The 17735-nt window shown below is 65.8% G+C and overlaps 2 protein-coding genes and 1 long non-coding RNA gene across 6 annotated transcripts in view; 1 reads left to right on the forward strand and 2 right to left on the reverse strand.

Annotated features, from left to right (window-relative positions):
• Nucleotides 1–11823, reverse strand: part of LOC120582447 (uncharacterized) — a 49159-nt gene extending 37336 nt beyond the window's left edge. The window contains exons 1-3 of one of the 4 annotated variants that reach the window (XM_039837974.1): nucleotides 7038–7162; nucleotides 6577–6804; nucleotides 23–1273 (exon numbers count right to left, since the gene is read on the reverse strand). In XM_039837974.1, the coding sequence (XP_039693908.1) occupies nucleotides 760–1273; nucleotides 6577–6804; nucleotides 7038–7045 (750 nt within the window). In that variant the 5' untranslated portion in view covers nucleotides 7046–7162 and the 3' untranslated portion in view covers nucleotides 23–759. Of the gene's footprint in view, nucleotides 1–22; nucleotides 1274–6576; nucleotides 7163–11318 lie in introns of those variants that run through there. The other 3 variants (XM_039837973.1, XR_005647574.1, XR_005647576.1) reach the window with 3 other exon arrangements.
• LOC120582449 (uncharacterized) lies at nucleotides 1278–3128 on the reverse strand. The gene is made up of 2 exons (XR_005647578.1): nucleotides 2208–3128; nucleotides 1278–1962 (listed from the first exon to the last, which is right to left on the reverse strand). It is a non-coding gene; the product is annotated as an uncharacterized LOC120582449 (long non-coding RNA).
• The window catches only part of PDZRN3 (PDZ domain containing ring finger 3), a 75962-nt gene continuing 67306 nt past the window's right edge, over nucleotides 9080–17735 (forward strand). Inside the window, exon 1 of the mRNA XM_039837972.1 lies at nucleotides 9080–9915. Coding sequence (XP_039693906.1) covers nucleotides 9193–9915 — 723 coding nt within the window. The 5' untranslated portion in view covers nucleotides 9080–9192. The remainder of the gene's footprint in view (nucleotides 9916–17735) is intronic.

The raw sequence follows: 17735 nt of genomic DNA on the forward strand, positions 1-17735 counted from the left end.
GGGCGGCACTGCTCAGCGGGTGGTGTGACAGCTCCAGGTGGTGTGACATCCCACCGCTGAGGCTCTGGCCTCTCCCAGAGCAGATGCCGCCCGGCACCACCCAGCACCAGCACACCTGTGCCCCCTGCTAGGAGGAATAATGGGCCGATTCAATTAGACTCAGTCTACACAGCGTGCATGTGGGTTGTGGGCCGTTTACAGTTCTTCGCCCTTTTTTATTCTGAGAAAAAGTCAAATTTTTTAAATGTATCAACAACCAGCTCCTTCTGTGATTATGTGTTTTCTTAACTCTACAATAATTGTTTACATAATCTCTGCCCGTAAACACTTAAATGTAAGTTTGTGGGTCTACAAACAACCAAAATCAGAAGGACAATGGGCGATTTGCAGAAACTCGACAAACCCTGGTTAAACCCTCTGGGAAGGTCTCGCTGCCCGGGAGGCTCAGCGGAGGGCGAGGGGCGTCTCCCCTGGGGTGGGAGGGGTCTGCAGACCCAACCCTGACGTGTGCGTGGCGGCTCCCCACGCCCGCAGACAGCTGGTTTCTGACGCGTGTAGCCAGCAGAACCAGACCCGCGGGCCCCGTCCCATGGGCCACTCCTCACAGAACTCAGGGACCACTGAGCAGCCGGTCCCCGCTGCACCGCGGAGGACGTAGCGGGCAGGAAGCAGCCGCCAGGAGGCAGCTCCGGGCAAGAGCTGGCCAGCCGGCCCCTGGGACTTACGGGGCGTCATAGGTGCTCACGACTAAGGCAGTGGTCATGGAGACATGTGACCTCGGCCCCTCTCCCCCAGGAACCGGGTGGCACCAGGACGTTTAACCAGCCCTCCAGCTGTGGTTGGCTCGGCTGCCTCAAGCCCCCGCTCCCGCCCTTGGGTGGGGACCAGAGGTTGCCTCATTGAGGAAACAAGAGACACCATTGTCACGGTCACTCCTTCACTTAGGAAATCCCCAGGGGGTCGGGAGCTGCAGACAAAGACCAGATACATCTGAGGCATAGAGTTCAATCCTCTGAATGTTAAATATTTCTTATAAATCACAGTGTCACAGGGGGAAGGGGAGATGATGTGGGAAAAATGCTGCCAGAAAGCCCAGGAGTTATCGAGAAGGAGAAACGCAGGAAGGCTGGTGGCTCCTGGCAGTGACAGTCGCCTGAGGCAGGGGCTGGCGTGCGTGCGTGCGTGACCCCCGAGGTCACGGCTGGGGGCAGACTGGGGCCCCGAGGCAGCCCAGTTCCTTTTTGCTTCATCCCACGTTGTGTCCGGCCCGCATCTGCTCATGCGAAACAAACAAAGCTTTCATTTATTTTTTTCCATCATAAATGCAGGAAGTGTCTGCATTTCCAAGGAAAATATTTATGTGTTCACAGAGTGCATTCTAGGACGAATCGAATACTCGGACTGAAGCAAACACGGTTCCTCCTGCGCGGCCGCCCGCCCTGGGCCCGGCTCCCCGCACGGACCAGGCCGAGGGGCGCGACTGGCAGGACGCAGCTCCGCCCGGTCCGCGGCCGCGTTTCTGCAGGCGTCACAGGCCGCCCTCCCTTCTGCACGCATCTGGCGACACCACAGAGGCAAAATGCAGCCGCCCTACGCGGCGAGATCGAGGCCGCGAAGCCGCTTCCGTCATTTCTGGAGAAACGCGGGCGGGCGGGCATCGTCAGGCTCCGTCCTCATCCCCACGCAGGATCGTGGGCTTGTCAGCCCCAAGTGTCCGCAGGGACTCGGGGGAAGAGCCCACCCGCCCCCTCCCCTTTCCCGGGGGCCACTCGAGGGCCCGCCACCCCCCCACAGGAAACCGGGCGGCCAGGGTGGGCTCGCCGCGCCCCAGCCACGGTGGGGGGTGGCGTGGGGGCTCCCCGGGCCAGCAGCTGCAAGGACGAGCCACCGCTGTCGGGGTGCAAACTTCTCGGGCATCACCCCGATTCCGTCTGCGAGCCACGCAGTCCCTGCCAGGCCAGTCTGTAAACAAAACCGAAAGCAGCAGATCAAGAGGTCGGCCACACCTTCCTCGACTCCAGCTGGACTTGCCCGGTAGCTGCACAGCTGTGGCTGGACCACCAGGCGCGGCCTCCGCCCTGTGGGTCTCCGGCTCCGTGTGCCCCTCCGGACCCCGCGTCTGAGGCCCCGGACACCCTCAGGATGCAGCAAGCCGGTGACCAGACCTGCACACAGTCTGCCAGCGTTCGGCCACGTTTCTGTTTTACCTGCACAGAAAATGTTACCGTCGCTGGAATATTTTCCGTGTTGCTTTCTGCGCCTGTGGCCAGTGTCGTGAATCGTCTCCTGTCTGTTCCCGCACAGGGACGAGACAGAGCGAAGGCTCGAGTGACTTTCCTGGGTGAGGGCCCCTCCAACGAGTGACCTAAGAGCACCAGGCCATGCAGGGCCTCGAGGGCAGCGTTCTGCTTTAGCCTTGTCACCGCCCGGTGCCCGCTTAACCTGAGCGCCAGAACCACAGCTCGGGACAGGATTTGAAAGCCGGGGTCGCATTTCTCTCGGTTGGCTGACGTCTCAAGAACGTTTCGCCTGAAGGCCTCGCCAGAGATAAAGAAGTTATTCTTTGGTTGCAAGAGTGATAAAAAGGCAAAAAAAAAAAATCCGAAGCAGAGAGAGGCCTCTTCTTCCACAGTGACCGGGCGTCGTGTGGACAGCTGTGTCGCGCGCTGTCGGGGAGGGCGCTGTGAAGCCGGGGCCTTGAGAGCTGCAGCCCGCGTCTCGCAGCTCCAAGCTCTGCTGACGCCCGCGCGGCGGGTCCCACGCCTGCTCGCAGAGGTCCGGCTGACGGCACACGGCGCAGCCGGGCGGCAGGGGAGCCTGACCCCGCTGCCGGGCCTCGCGGGCACCGGGGACAGTCCCCAGGCTCCGCCCCGTGCAGGGGGCTCGTGAGGCCGGAGCGGTTGTCACACTGGAAGCCGAGTGGGAACACTTGGCGTCTCCGTCTTCGGGGCTCTGCACGTAAACACGAGTTAATGAGCAGTCATTGCCCCACCTGAGCCAGCACGGCTGTCATTATCGTAATTTTACAGACGCGTAAACGAGGCTGGTGCAGAAGGTGCCAGGAGAAAAAGTAAAATTAATGGGTCCCGAGATCACAGGCCCAAGTGGCACGGACTCTAAAGACTTGACTATTAAAAAAAAAAAAAATTGTAAATGAAATTTAAATGTTGCAAAAACGCATTTTACAAATTAAAATGTTCATGTCGCGAATCAAACCCAACCGTGCCTGATTCTTACTTTCCACGTAGGGACAGGCCGCATGTCTGCAGGAGGGTGCCCCCCCCCCAAAATCAATCCGCCAATATAAATGACGGGGCTGCAAAGCGCAGCCACCGGCCCCACCCCCCGCATTGCGTGCCTTGCGCTTTCCCGTCTCTGGCATAACCCGGGGGCGCGGACGTTCTGGCGTTCGGGTCAGTGCCCACTCAGGTGGCTGATGTTCCGGGCGTGTCCCCTGGGGGTCAAACCGCATGCCAGCCCTGGGCATCCAGCCCTGACCGCATGGCAGGGACCTCCGTCCTGCAGAAGTTGAAGTCTGACTTCAGGACCTGCACCTCCGTGTCGCTGAGCTGCAGGAAGAGGGTCCGCCCTTGCACAGAAGCCGTGAACGTTTTTATTGCACTGCGAAGCCTCATCGTGTGCCCGTCCCCGGCCACGGGCCGCTGAGGGGCTGGGGGTGAGTTCCAGCTGGGGTGACAGGTGCTCCTGCCCCGTGGGCTGGCCGGTGGCTCCCGTGGTGGGCCGGCAGCCGGCACACCGTTTGCCTTTCCAACACCCCTGTGGGGACCCCTCCCTCCGTTTCTTGGCCTGAGAGGGTCGCCTGCTCCCGGGTCAAGAGTGGGCAAGTGACCCACGGCAGGCACAGAGGCGCCTCGCACACGCAGCACAGGCACCGTGGGAGGAAGGCTGCCCTTCCCGCCGGGCTTGAGAAGTGGGGTGCAGGGTGCCTGTGCCAGCGTGAGGGAGGGCAGGGGCCGGACGCCTGTCAGCCGCTGCCGCCATGAGCACTTGCGTGCAGTGTCTGTGAGCACCCGGTCCCCAGGCTCGGGCACACACCCAGGAGTGAGGCTGCGGGGTCACAGGGTCCCTCCGTGTGACACGCTGAGGCGGCGCCAGACAGGTGATGGCTAGGCGCTCAGCCCACCCGTCTTCCTCCTCATCCGTGGCCAGACCACCCTCCCTGGACTCCTGTGGGACTGAGGCAGAGTCGGGTCCGTGTGGCGGGCAGGGCACACCTCTCCGGGCCTTGTCCACGGCGCCTCGTCAGGCGATTCCTGTCCGTCCCAATCCACTGACTGAATAGAGACGATGCGGACAGGGGCCGAGCAGCAGAGCCGTGAGCTGGAAGGGGCCTGGGGCTCAGAGCGACCCGTGGGCGCCCACACCAGGACGGGGCGCCTCAGCGGTAGGTCTCTGAGAATTCAGGGTGCACACCCCCGATCACAGGCACGTGCTCCCCTGACATGAGGCCAGCCCTTCCCTGCGGCCCAGCTGCGGGTCCCGGGCATCTGCTCCTGCAGCCACTTCACTGAGCTGGTCCGAGAGCCGTCCGGCCCTCGAGCCGTCCATCCGTGCATGACGACGGGCCTTTCACCTGCACGAGGCACTCGGCACATTTCCGTGTTAGGACCCTGCACCCGTGGGGCCCTGCCGGCTCTCCAGTGGAAGCCACCTCGGGTCCCCGTGCTCATCCTTACCTCCCACGCTCTGCAGGATGCGGCCTCAGCGAGCTTTTGAGGAAAAGGGACGTCTCCTCCCAGCTCCAGACGTCCACACGTCATGGGTCTTCAGACCATGTTCGTCACACACATGCACATGTATGCGCATACACACACATGCGCGCTCACACATGCGCACACAGACATGCACGCACCACAAGCAGACACGTGTATGCACACACGTGTACACACCACACGTCTACACATCACACACATGTGCACACATGTGTACACATCACACGTCTACACATCACACATGTGTGCACACATGCACCCATACGCTCATTCACACACGCACACACTCCTCTAGAAAGCCTGCCACTTCACAACGGGATTGCGACGCAGCTTCTCCCGTACGAGTCGGTCATCTGGACTCCAGTGTGGATTTGTCCCAAACCATGGCGTGTGCCCTGCATGGGCCACGCTGTGGCTCTGCCCCGTGCCAGGCTGTCACCTGTGGTTCGGGCCGCGGAGCTGGGCTCCCGAGGCGGCAGAGGCAGCACTTCCTCGTCCACGCGGACTGTTCCCGCGTGAGCTGGCGCGTGGACGTGATGTCCTGCTCCGCGATGGGAGGCCGGCCGAGCGCGAGACCTGATCGCACGGTGTCCCTGGCCACCCACCCTGCTGTGCCCTCCAGCGTGGTCCCCAGGCCACTCTGCCCACGAGGGGCTTGGCTCTCGCAGCTTCTCTGCCCTTACCTGGTCCGTCCTCCCCTTTCTGACCCACGGAACCCGCAGGCCCTCTGTGCGTCCTGGTGTTCCGCCTGGGGTGTCCTGCTGAGGGCGGCCGGCTCGCCTCCCGGCCGCTAGGAAGGGTCCTGGCATCTCTGCAGCGCCAGCCCATGTGGCGTTTGAGTGGCAGTGTCCCCAAGCGCTGATGCTCGCAGGCCACGGGGGACGGGGCAGGCAGGGCCTCCCCCAGTAGGCCAGTGGGGGCCCGGCTGGCATGTGTCCAACACAGCCCGCGTCCAGGCCATGCCCACACTGCGAGCCGCCGCTTCGGAGAGCTTGCCACGCCCCATCAGTCTCTCGCTCAGGCACCTGCTGTGGACACTGCCCCCACCCGACTGGTCCTCCCTAGCTCCCCAGCGTCCCCCAGCGAGCGTCAGGACCAAACAAGCACCGACTGTGTAAACGAGGCCCTCCGCGTGCGGTGAACTTCACCCGGGACCTACGCGGTGCGTGGGAGCCGGCCCGCCTGCAGGGCTGGGCGGTGCCTGCCCCCTGAGCAGCACGGGCTGCCCGAAGCACCTTCCCGCTCGTCCTGCTCTGTCCAGTGCCCCCGGCGCCGCTCACCCTAACTTGCCCCACCTTCCGAGGTCTCCAGGACTAAAAGTCACCTAGTCTTCTCCCAGGGCCAGATGGGTCTCCCAGGCCCCCAGAAAGGCTGACTTCGGCTGCTTGGGGCGAGCACCCTGACCGAACAGTTTCCCCGCGTGGGGACGCCTCTGTGACGGCATTTCCACACAGTAAGGAAAAAGCTCATGAAGGCAGCCGTGTGGTGCTGTTTCAGCCAGCGGGGTGCGAATGGCTCAGCCTGGGGGCCCCGGCACAGAGGGCAAGCACCCCAACTTCGTGCTCTCCGCCGTGCTGAGCCCGGCAGTGCCCAAAGCCCCAGGGAGCCGGGGGCTGACACGGGGACAGGCGGTGATTCGGGGTGCAGCTGCGTGACGTTCCACAGCAGCTCTGGTCACTGCCGGTGACCTGCACCACCGCATGGCAATGGCTGTGAGAGTTATGGGTGGCAGCAGCTGCTGAGGGAGGGGATGGCCGAGGGATGGCCCGGGGACGGCCACCTGCCTGCTCCAGCCTGCCACCCTGACCGCTGACAGAACCCGTGCAAACCTCAGCTTCCCCACCTGTGAAATGGGGCCCACAGCATGATGGGCCGTGAGGACGATGCGCGGATGAGGCGCACGTGGTGAGTGTGACGCGGGGCTCCGGAGAGCAGGCTGACCACGGTGCTGGCATCTCCTCCTGACAAAGCCGCGGAGGGAAGGGGGGTCGGCAGGTTAAGCCAGAGTGACCGTGAGTGGAGCTTCCTCTGTGGCGGGGACCACGTTTTGGTTAGAAAGAGCAGTGCTGACCTGTCAGAGGAGGGGCATACAGACACGGTGACACCGTAGGCGTCCCCTGCAAAGTGCCCACACACCTGTGCATGGGCATCACCTGCCAACAGACGTGAGGTGCTGAGGCAGTGGGGCTGAGTACAGGCCACAGAACCAGCTTCCTTTCCCGGATGGCCCCGTCCCCAACACCCACCCCTGGGAGTGTGGTCCCCCACGCTTCAAGTCAGCACCTGCCACTGTGCCGCACTCACCCCGTCATTCCAAGCCAGCAGAGGGGCTGGGCCACTGACCCCGACTTGACGGGTGAATGAAGGTGGCCCCCAAACCCGTGGTTCAGCCAAGGGTAAATGTGCCCCAGGGACACTGGCAATATCAGACTGTCTGCAAGCAATGGTGGGTGGGACACTTTGGCCTCACAGGTAGGGACCAGAGATGCTGCTAAGCTTCTGGGACGCACAGGTCCCGCCTGCGGCAGAGGCTGGGCGGGGACGTTGGCAGTGCGAAGGCTGACCCTGAGCGGTCAGCTCTCACTTCCTAGTTCCCAGTCGGTTCAACTCAGTCACTAAGTAACGTGCCTCGTCCACCAAACCGACATTCTAGGAAGGCGCCTCGTCCTGACCCCCAAGAACTCTCATACTAAAATTAACCAGCGGGAGCGGCTCAGAGGCTGCTTTCGCCCTGGCGGCCAGCTGGGCAGTCCCTCGGCCTGTCCGTGGGGAGGCGGCTCCTCAGTGAAGCGACACCCGAGGTTGGCACCGACCTCCCTTTGGGTGTACGAGCTCCCTGTCACCAAACCCGTCTCGTTTGAAGACCGTCACCCCGTGGACACTGGCCCGCCCTGCAAAACTGACAAGCCCCCACGCCTCCTTCGAAGGAGCACTTCTCGCCCAGGACCTGAGACAGGTGGGCCCGGGGACGAGTGTGCTGAAGGGGACTCCTGGTGCCTCTTACGAGCAGAAGCCAGTTCTGTTCCACCCCAAGGACAATCAAAGAACGGCAGGATGACAGGATCCCAAGCAAGCCTGCCACAGACAGACAGCGGCCGCCACCACTGTCCAGGGACAGCACTGCACGGAAGGTCAGCTGGAAAGGAGGAGCCTCGCGGGGACCCTGTCGCTCGGTGGAGCAGGGAAGCAGTGACAGTCACGGGGCCGGGCGTCCACAGGAAGGGGAGACGCTGTCGCCGGCTTTCCAGGCCCAGAGTCGCCCAGCAGAGAGCCAAGGTCTCCACTCACTGTCCAGAATCTGGCCGGGCCCGAACGGCATCCGCTGCAGCTTCTCAGCGCCGCCACAGCCTTGGCAGAAAAGGTGCCCACCCACCCGCCGCCGGCGCTGCGAATCCATCAGGCTGCGGACCTCGGGGGGCTGCGGAAAACTGCCCTGCGGAGTCAGCGTCACCTGCAAGCTGGCGCCTGGAGACTGGGGTGCCCTCATGCACCGGGTCGAAATCCGCGCGACGCTTCCTGGCGGGTCACTTATTGCCGCCGGCGGCCTGAGCGTCCCCAGGTGCAGCGCGGACAGCACCGAGGGCTGCGCGTAGGAAGCGCCCTAGGTCGCGCCCGCGCCGTGGGCGGTCACCCCGCTCGGCCGCGCAGCACCTTTGTCAGGGGCCAGACCGGTCGCCAAGCGCAGCCGGCGCCCCGCCACGTCGCACTGACGACTCCGAAGCGCCGGCCACTCTGCGGCAGGCAGGCTCAAGGGCTGTCGGGGAGGGGACGGGCCGCGCCGCCTCTGTCGCCGCAGGCGCCCCGTGTCCCGGGTCCCCGGCCGCCAGCCCGGGGCGCAGAGCCGGCGGTCAGGGCCCGAGCTGCAGGGGGTCAGGGCCCGCGGGCTCCGCGACTGTCCCGGGAGGAATTCAACAGCGGCCGTAAGTGCCGGCATAGCGGCGCCCGCGGCTTTTAGCAGTCTGCAGCCAGCCAGGAAGAGGGGGCGGGGAGGGGACTACGAGGCCGGCGTCCGTCCCCGAGGGAGCTCCGGGGGACCGCGGCTGGACGGCGGCAGCAGCCTCGGCCCCAAACCCTGTGAGCTGTGCCCGGCTGGCACTCGCCTCCTGCGGCGAAAACTGCGAGAGAGCGAGGAGCCTCCGCACGGGATGATGCTGCCTGGGGTCCTGGGTGGCCAGGCCGCGGGCCGAGACCTTGGGTCCCCCACCCGCCTCTGCCTCCCGCCCCCTCCCCGGCGCCAGGGGCGAGCGAGCGCGCGGCGGCCGCGGCAGGATGTGCGTGCGCACGCGCTCGGGCAAATACGGCGGAGCAGCCTGCTCCTCGGGCCTTTTCCGAGGAAGTCTGGAGCAGTTGGGCTCAGTCCGGGAGAGCGCGCGCGCGGGCGGGACTGGGCTCCTCGCTCGCAGGGAGCGAGGGAGGGAGGGGGCCGCTCGCCCGGCGGCGCCCCCGGCCCGGCGGCACCATGGGCTTCGAGCTGGACCGCTTCGACGGCGACGTGGACCCGGACCTGAAGTGCGCGCTGTGCCACAAGGTCCTGGAGGACCCGCTGACCACGCCGTGCGGCCACGTCTTCTGCGCCGGCTGCGTGCTGCCCTGGGTGGTGCAGGAGGGCAGCTGCCCCGCGCGCTGCCGCGGCCGCCTGTCGGCCAAGGAGCTCAACCACGTGCTGCCACTCAAGCGGCTCATCCTCAAGCTGGACATCAAGTGCGCGCACGCGGCGCGCGGCTGCGGCCGGGTGGTCAAGCTGCAGGAGCTGCCGGAGCACCTCGAGCGCTGCGACTTCGCGCCCGCGCGCTGCCGCCACGCGGGGTGCGCCCAGGTGCTGCTGCGGCGCGACGTGGAGGCACACATGCGCGACGCGTGCGAGGCGCGGCCGGTGGGCCGCTGCCAGGAGGGCTGCGGGCTGCCCCTGACGAGCGGCGAGCAGCGCGCGGGCGGCCACTGCTGCGCGCGGGCCCTGCGGGCACACAACGGCGCGCTGCAGGCCCGGCTGGCCGCGCTGCGCAAGGCGCTCAAGAAGGAGGCGCTGCGCGCCGGCAAGCGCGAGCAGTCGCTGGTGGCGCAGCTGGCCGCGGCGCAGCTGGAGCTGCAGATGACCGCCCTGCGCTACCAGAAGAAGTTCACCGAGTACAGCGCGCGCCTGGACTCGCTCAGCCGCTGCGTGGCCGCGCCGCCCGGAGACAAGGTAGGCGCCCGCCCGACCCCAGCCAGGCCCCGGCGCCCCGGGGCGCCTCCCCGTCCCGTGGGACCCTGGGGCGCCGGGAGCATCCCTGCTCCTCCTTCCGCTGCGTGCCAGCCGCGTCGCCACGGGCAGGTCGCTGAGACGGGCCAGGCTTGGAAACTGTGGTCCCCGCAGTGAGTAGGCGCCAGGGCCTGGGAAGAGCCGAGGGAGCCCGCGGCCTGGCTGACCAGGTTCCGGAGGAGGCGGGAGGGAGGCCCGCGGGGAGAGCGGACGCAGACCGACCTTGAGCCAGCTGCTCAGCCTCTCTAAAGTTGGAAATTGCGGCCCCCGGAGGTGTGACCCGGGATGAAAGGCAGCCAGGCACCGCTGGGGTGTCCATCCGGGGACTCCGGAGAGAATTAAAGGGGCCGACACCAAGTATACAGTGAGCGTGGGGAGGGAGCCTGTGGCTTAGAGCTATTCTAGGGTCTGGGCCTTGTGCTGACCAGCTGAGTGGCCTTGTGGCTTAATGCCCAGGTGCCCCAGTTGGCCCAAACGTACAGTGGCTTGTCGTCAGGAGGAGAGGGCGCCCTATGAGGGGGCGGGGTGGGTTGGTGCCCAACAGGTGTTGCCGGCCGTCTCCTGTCCCCCACCGAGGCCTCTGAGTCCTGGGGGGCAGTGTGGCCGCAGTGCCAGCTCCATTGCTCTAGGCCCCGTGCTAAGCACTTTTCAGCAGTCCCTTTGTGGGGGTGAAGCTCCTCTCTCTGTGGAGGAAGAAACTGAGGCACTGAGGCCGGTGATTCCGGGTCACAGCTCTGAGGTGCTGAGTCTGGTTCCGAACCCCGTGCGGGCTCTGCAGCCCCGGCCCCTAACCCTCCGCCTCGGCCCAGTTGTCAACGCAGGGGCCGTGTGCTGAGTGTTTGCTGTGCTGGCGACCGAGGCAGGAGCCCAGGGGGCCAGGGCAGCAGGCCAGAGAGGACACACACTCGCCCGGGGTCAAGCAGCAACCGGGGGAGCTCGGGGGTCCGCTCCGTCCGGCCCTGAAGCCGGGCGCACCAACACCCGGGCCCCAGAGTTGCTTGTTGTGCGTCGTGGGGTGCTAGCAGCATCCCTGGCCTCCACCCGCCAGATGCCAGGAGCACCCTCCCCCACGTTCCCAGAAGCAGTCTGTGGGGGGGGGGCGCCCTTTCGAGGGGGGCTGGACTCTCTGCTGCCACTAAGGGTGCCTGTCCAGGTGGCTCCACAGAGGGGGCGGTGGCCTGAGGGGCCCCCAGGGCCTGGTTGCCTGCCCCCCTCTGCGGGCCCTTCCCTGAGGCAGCACTCCAGGCCTGCGAGGGTTCCCGCTGCCCCTCCCCCTCTGGCTCCGCCCGCCCGCCTGTCAGCTGTGGCCTCAGCAGCTGGGCTCTGGGTGAAGGGCAAATACTTACAGCTGAGGCTCCCCCTGGACCGCACAGGCTACAAAGGGCCGGTGTGGCCTGCGAGTCACCAGAACAGGGGCAGAGCCTGGCTTTCAGCAGGCACCGGTGGGTTGGGGGCGGAGGTGTCATCTGCACTTCCTGCGAAGTGTGCAGTGACGCTTGTTTATAAGTAAGCCATTGGCTGCCCAGAGCTGATGCTCCGTCCATTGTTACATTGTTAAGCTAGTCCTTCATTTCTTCTTGCTTTTCAGCTTTCTTTTTGGAGTGTTTGGATAAACTCTCTCGGAATCAAAACTATGATACTTGAATCAAAACTGGGAGTTTTGAAGCTCTGCGGGGTGAGCAGTAGGATAACCGGGCCTTCAGGCTGGGGGGTGGGCCGCTGCCGTTTGAGTGGCAGCTGGGGGCAGCCAGGGGTCGGCAGGAGGCCGGCCTGCGGGCACTGTGTGGCCTGTTTCTCCCGCCCGTTAGGGGCCTTGAGACACTGCCGCCTGCCCGTGCCCAGTGAACCCTCGTGGCCCCCGCAGCGAGCTGTCCAAGGATGAGCCGTGCCTCTTCCGCTGGCACGGCTCATCCTCCACGAAGCCCAGATTTGCATAGTGAGGACGCTGTCCACACAGGGTTCGTCTTTCATAAGTCACAATGTTTACGTCTGTTTTAGGGTGAAGTTGATAAGAAACACTGAGGTTTTCGGTACTGGCTCTGCAGGGCCCGGACCTTGCCCCAGGAAGTGACCAGGTGTCATTAAGGTGTCTTAGGTTTGGGGCCTTGGACAGCAGCCGAGCGTTTGGGCTCCGTCGGTGCCGTCCCCACGCAGGCGTCTGTCCTGTCCCGAAATGTGGCCTGCGGTTCCGAGACCTCTCACCCCCGCAGTCACTCGGAGACGCCCGAGCCTCACCCCTGAGGTCCTGATCCGTCAGGGGCGCGAGGCCAGCGTTCGTGGTCCACCTGCCACGCTCCGAGTGGCTCTGGACGAGGGTCAGGCCCAGGCGGGGACGTGGACAAACGCATCGGGTGGCTCCTCCCCGGTTCCGTTTCGGTGGCCGATCGTTGTCCAGATGTTCCCTCCAGTGCTGTAGAGGAGACGGCCCAGTCCCGACCAGGCTGCCCAGCATTCGGACGGTCAGTAGCGTCCTGGAAGGGGGCGGCAGTGGGCGGGCAAGGTGGGGCTGGGTGAGTCGGCTGCCCCGGCCCCAGTCCCCACCGGCCCGAGGACACAAGCGTCCGCAGCAAAGCTCCCCGGCCTCCCCGGAAACGCGACGTCCCAGCACAGGGTCCCTGGGCTTGTGGAGCATGCGGGACTCACCACGGGTCCCCTGCCCTCGGCACCCGCTCCATCTGTCCCCAAGGCCTATGGCCTGACTCTTTCACACGCCTGGGACCTGCGCTTCGGCCGTGGGTGGCCACCTCTTCCCAGCCAGAGCCCCCGCCCTCGGCACCACCCGTGCCGTGGGCTGGCTGCCCTCGGCCGCCTGTGTCCTGGGCGGGACCGTGGGCTGGCTGCCCTCGGCCGCCTGTGTCCTGGGCGGGAGTCCTGTGCGCGGAGCATCCCTGGCCTCTCCCCACGAGGGGCCAGCAGCACTGCCCACGTCGTGACAGCCGCACACCTCTCCCGACACACAGAATGTGCCCTGTGGGAAAACTGGCCCAGGCCTCTGTCACTGTCCTGTCCAGCCCAGAGCTGCTCCCGGGCACGTCCTGTCTGTCCCCTGCCTCACTGCGTCCTTCGCCTGGTGCCAGAGCCCTCTTAGAAATGCACATCAAGACGCTTCTCCTTCCCGCTGTGAAGGTTCGGGGGTGGCTGTCGCGTCTCGCGGCTCTGCACTGCCGGCCCGGCCGGCCTCACTGGTCCCCGGCGGCGAGGGTGTGCCCGAGCGCCGTCCGGCCCCGCCTCCTGCCTGTGCCCAGCGCCTTCTCTGGACTGACGTGCTTCCCACCCAGCCGCAGTGTCACCGCCTCCAGGAAGCCCTCTCTCACTCACACCAGGTCCGGTGCTGGGACTTTCACGGTGTCCCTCCCATGTGGCGCTTGTCACAGCTGTCACCACAGGGTGGGAGGAGCGGCTTAACGTCCGTCCCCTTTGGGGCCGTCCCCGGCTCCAGACTGGTCGCCACAAGCTCCTTGAGTGTGTTCGTTTGGTGGGTGGGTTCTCGATCCTGGGAGCTGGCTCATCGGCCATAGAAACTGCTCAGGTCACTGGCCGGGTCTGAGCTCGCATTTAAAAAGGGGAGTTTTCTGTGCCCCCCCAAATTTACAAGTGTCCCCAGCACTCAGGAGACGTTCCCTGTTCCACTGCCCCCACCCAGGTGGCACTGAATGACACCCGCAGAGGACTCTGCTGGAGGTCCCCGCGCCTGACAGGCAGCCGTGTCAGAGCCGTCGCCGACGCCCAGCGCTGTGTCCAGCGCGCGTCCTTGGTCAGCAGGCTTGTTCGTGGGGCGTGGCAGCAAGTCACTGTCCCTGAGTGTCTCACAGGGCAGCCCGTCCTGCCGCAGAGCTCTGGGCTCCACGTCCACTCCCGTTCAGCACTTAAGAGGGAAACGAGGGTCTGGTGGCAGATTTGGCACTGGGGGGGCCTGGACCTCGTGGTCACGCTGTGCAGCTTGCCCGGGCATTCTGTCCAGGCCCATTGTGAGTGTCCTGGGCTCAGAAGGGGCCTGGCCTCCTCGCAGACACACTGACGCGTGCGAGTCCACTCCTAACGCAGGCTGAGGGGTGGTGTTCGCCGGCTGCCACAGGCGGCGCTGTGGACCCTACGTGCCGGCGGCTCCGCCTTCTCCATAGGCGGACCGAAAGGGGCAGGTCAGAAGGCATCAGGGGACAGCGGGGTTAGGGCTAGACGTCACCCAGAACCAGGTGGGAGCTGGGACCGGAACCCACCCCCGACTGCAGCTCGTGCTGTTACCAAACAGGAGACGCATTTCCTGGGGGACAGCGTCCCCACCCCCCTGAAGTCTCAGGCGGGCTTTGGGACTGTCCAGCTGGAGGTGCCGGCACTCAGCAAGCCCCTGGGGGGCGGTCCCCACCACCCCCTGCCCTCCAGGTGGGAACACGCGACAGGTCAAACATTCCCCATGCCCTTTGGCTCATCGCGGTCGGTCTGGTGGCCTCTGGCGCCAGTGGTGGAGCCCGCCCGCCCCACCCGCCGTCCCCAGCGTCATGGGGCTGCTGTGAGGCCCGGGCACCGCTCGGCCTCCGGGGGCTGCTGTGGGGGAGGGGCGGACAGACCGCGGAGGAAGCACGGGTCCCGGGCGGGCAGCGGCCACAGCGGACCCCGTCTCACAGCTCAGAGCAGCTGTGGTCGGGAGGAAACGCACCATGTGCTTGTGGCTTCGCCCTCACGTTCCTGGACGCGGCACGGACGGCCTGCGGCAGGCCCCGTGGATGAAGCTGCGCGGTGACCGCCGTGCCTGTGGAACCGAGGCTCAAGCCCACTGCTGCGCCCACCCACCCCTTCCCTGGGCTTCAGCTGAGCCCCCAGGGGCGTTCCCATGGGTCTGACCCACAGACAGACCCGGCGTGGCGCGCGTCACCTCGTAAGGGAACCACCGAGGGGACCGCGTGTCCCTCGCTCTCGCCAGTCCTCTCCGTGTAGACGGGCGGCCCTGGCCAGCGACGCCGTGCAGCCTGCGTGGGGCCGGCCCCGTGGTAGCTCCCCGTCCGCGAAGGGCTGGGATGAGCTTTGTCCCGGCAGCGGTGACCGTGACGCAGCGGTGAGGTCGGGCCCAGAGGTCAGCCCTGGAGTCGTGCCCGGGCTGCGAGGTGCCCTGCAGCCTTGCCGGGGACCCAGGGCTGTGGCCCCTCCAGGTCAGTTCACGCTGAGCCTCGGCTGCTCCGACAGCCTGGCCTCTGGGCTCCTGCCCTGGACTGTTGGGGTAAATGGCCGTCAGGCTGACGCACGCTCTGGCCGGGGACCCCCGGAAGCCTGTACTCGTTTCTCTTACGTTATTTTTCAAAACCCTGGCGGCCTGTGGGCGAGCGCTGTCTGCAGACGTCGCGTGTCTGGCTCTGCCTCCTCGTGCCCCGTGGCCGCCCTCCGAGGATGTGCCTCCTTCCCCAGACCTGGAGAAAAGAGAAACGTGTTTGTGGACTCAGCCTCGCCAGACGCCAGACGCCGTCGGCGTGAGGCTGGCCCCGCTCTCCCCACCGTGCCTGCCGGGGTTCGTTTGGGATCGGACGCTGTCTGTCGCTTGGATGGTGGGGTGCAGAGCCTGGGACCTCGGCACCCAGCTATGCCCTGCCCTGCCCCCAACGCCAGTGCCGCCCCCGCCCGCGGGTGGTAAACTGGCCTCAGGTCCCAGTTCCCGTGGGGACACAACTCCCGTGTGACACTCCTCAGGCACAGTGACACTCCCGGACCTTGCCGCGATGGCCGCGTTGTCCACAGAAGCCTCACCTGTGACTCTGACGGCAGAGCTCACTTCACGTCTGGTCCTTCGAGACGTTTTTCCACGAAAGCTCAGTCTCGCGAGGCCAGGGCTTCGGGACGGTGCAGGAACCACCCACAGGCCACAGGGGGCACGGGTGGCGGGGACTGGGGACCAGGCCCGTCCTGGCTGTCGCGCTGTGCAGCCGCGTCACCTTCAGCGGGAGCGGCCGCCGTGCAGCCGTGCCAGTCGGCCAGCTGTCCGCGTGGAGTGGGGCGCGTCCCCTCTGCTCTGTGTCAGGCCACACAGGGCGTTTCGCTCGTGGGCTGCTAGCTGCCCAGTGGGGCCAGTGTCGGGTCGGCGTTCCGTTAGGCGAGAGCTGCCACTGTGAGTGTCCCGTCTGGCCCAGTGACGGTGCGTGCCCGGCCCGCCCGCACGTCTCCCGTGGGTGGACGTGGCTGAGAACCATGGAGAAGACTGTCCTGCAGCCCGGGAACGGGCCCGGTGGTGGCAGGACTGACGCCAGCACCTACGTGAGCATCAAGTCCAGCGTTTCAGCCTGTCGGCGTCTCCTCTGAAGAGTTAGGAGTTAAACTGAGCGGCACGCGGGTTCAGCACGGGGTGCGGGAAGGCCCGGGAGCCAGGCCCGGGTCGGGGCGGAGAACGCAGGTCCGGCTGTCTCTGGGACGAAGACGGAGTCCGGCCTGGGCGCAGCCCCGTCCCCGGTCCCCCCTCCCAGCCCCCCCGCGGCTCCCGTTGCTGCACCGCGGGGGACGAGCCCCGCGGAAGGCAGAGCCGCCGGAGCGAGGCGTCACCGCGCCGGACGCAGCCCGGCCCCGGCCCCGGCCCCGTGGAACACGAGGATGCCCTTCTGTGCTCCCAGCGGCTGCATCTGGCGGGACGTGTAGACGGTCACCTCCATGGTCCCAGACGGTCTTTGCTCGGCCGAGGAGCCCGTGCCCGGGCCTCGTCTTGCTCGTCCGCCGAGGGGCGGGGTCGGCCCACCTGGGACTGGGCGTTCGGGGCAGGCGGTTAGTTCAGTGAACAGTCCGGAGTCCGCTGCGGCGGGGAGCTCGGCTGCCGTCCTGCACGAGTTCCTCTGGGGGCTTTTCGGAGCTCCAGCAGCTGAACCGTCCGGAGGGCTGAGACGTCGCCGGCCCACACGCGCGCTCGGCATCTCCCAGCACGCGGAGGTCGTGCAGGAGAGGAATCGGGTTAGAGAGCAGGCCCGAGCCCCACGAGGCCTCGCAGACACGGGCGCCTCCCGGTCGTTGTCCCGCGGTCCCCGCCCGTGCCGTGCGGGCGGCAGGGGGGCCGATGGGCTGGCTGGATTTAAGACGTAGTGGCACCGACATACATGAGGTAAATAAGCAGCCGGTGAAGGCAGCTGTCCTCGCTGTTAACGCGACGTAAAGGGCGTCTTGGTTTCCCTTTCACTTTTAAGAGAACAGGTCGCGGGCGCAGTCTGCTGGGGCTGCGTGCACCCTGCTGTGGCGCTGCGCCCTCCGGGCACCGTCGGAGTCCGTCCGGCTTCACCCGTTGGCCCTGGCTGCCACTAACTGTGCGGCCTCTGTCCTTGGTCACTCGCGGAAGCCGGAACGCTGAGGCACGCACGGCAACTCACTCAGTTCCCGTGCTTTTCCAGAGTTTTCCTCCCGGACGGCAAAGTGGGCTGTGGACTCCCCAGGAAAGACACAAACCATTTCGGTTTGTGCCTCATCCTGTTTCCACTTCAAAGCTTTAGGTCAGCTGAGCGTGGACTGTCGCAGCTCGCGAGGCTGGCCCTGTGAGGGCTCCGCGTCTCCGCGTGCCGTAGGCCGGGGGGGGGGACACCCTTCTCTTTACGTCAGAAGAGGCACGTGTGGAGTAAGTGACCCGGCAGGAACGAGCACTTGGTGGCTTTCTGATAGGACGCCTGGTCCAGTCGCCAAAAATCATTTTTCTCTAATGCCAGGTTGTCGTGCTGTTTCCATAGGGTTTTAGTAATTGGTGCTCGAGCTTACGTGAACTTTTTCAGAAGTCCTGCCGTGTGTCACAGGTCACGAGACGCGGCGGTTAC

The sequence above is a fragment of the Pteropus medius genome, unplaced genomic scaffold, assembly GCF_902729225.1.
Source record: "Pteropus medius unplaced genomic scaffold, Ma_sr-lr_union100, whole genome shotgun sequence".
Taxonomy (NCBI): domain Eukaryota; kingdom Metazoa; phylum Chordata; class Mammalia; order Chiroptera; family Pteropodidae; genus Pteropus; species Pteropus medius.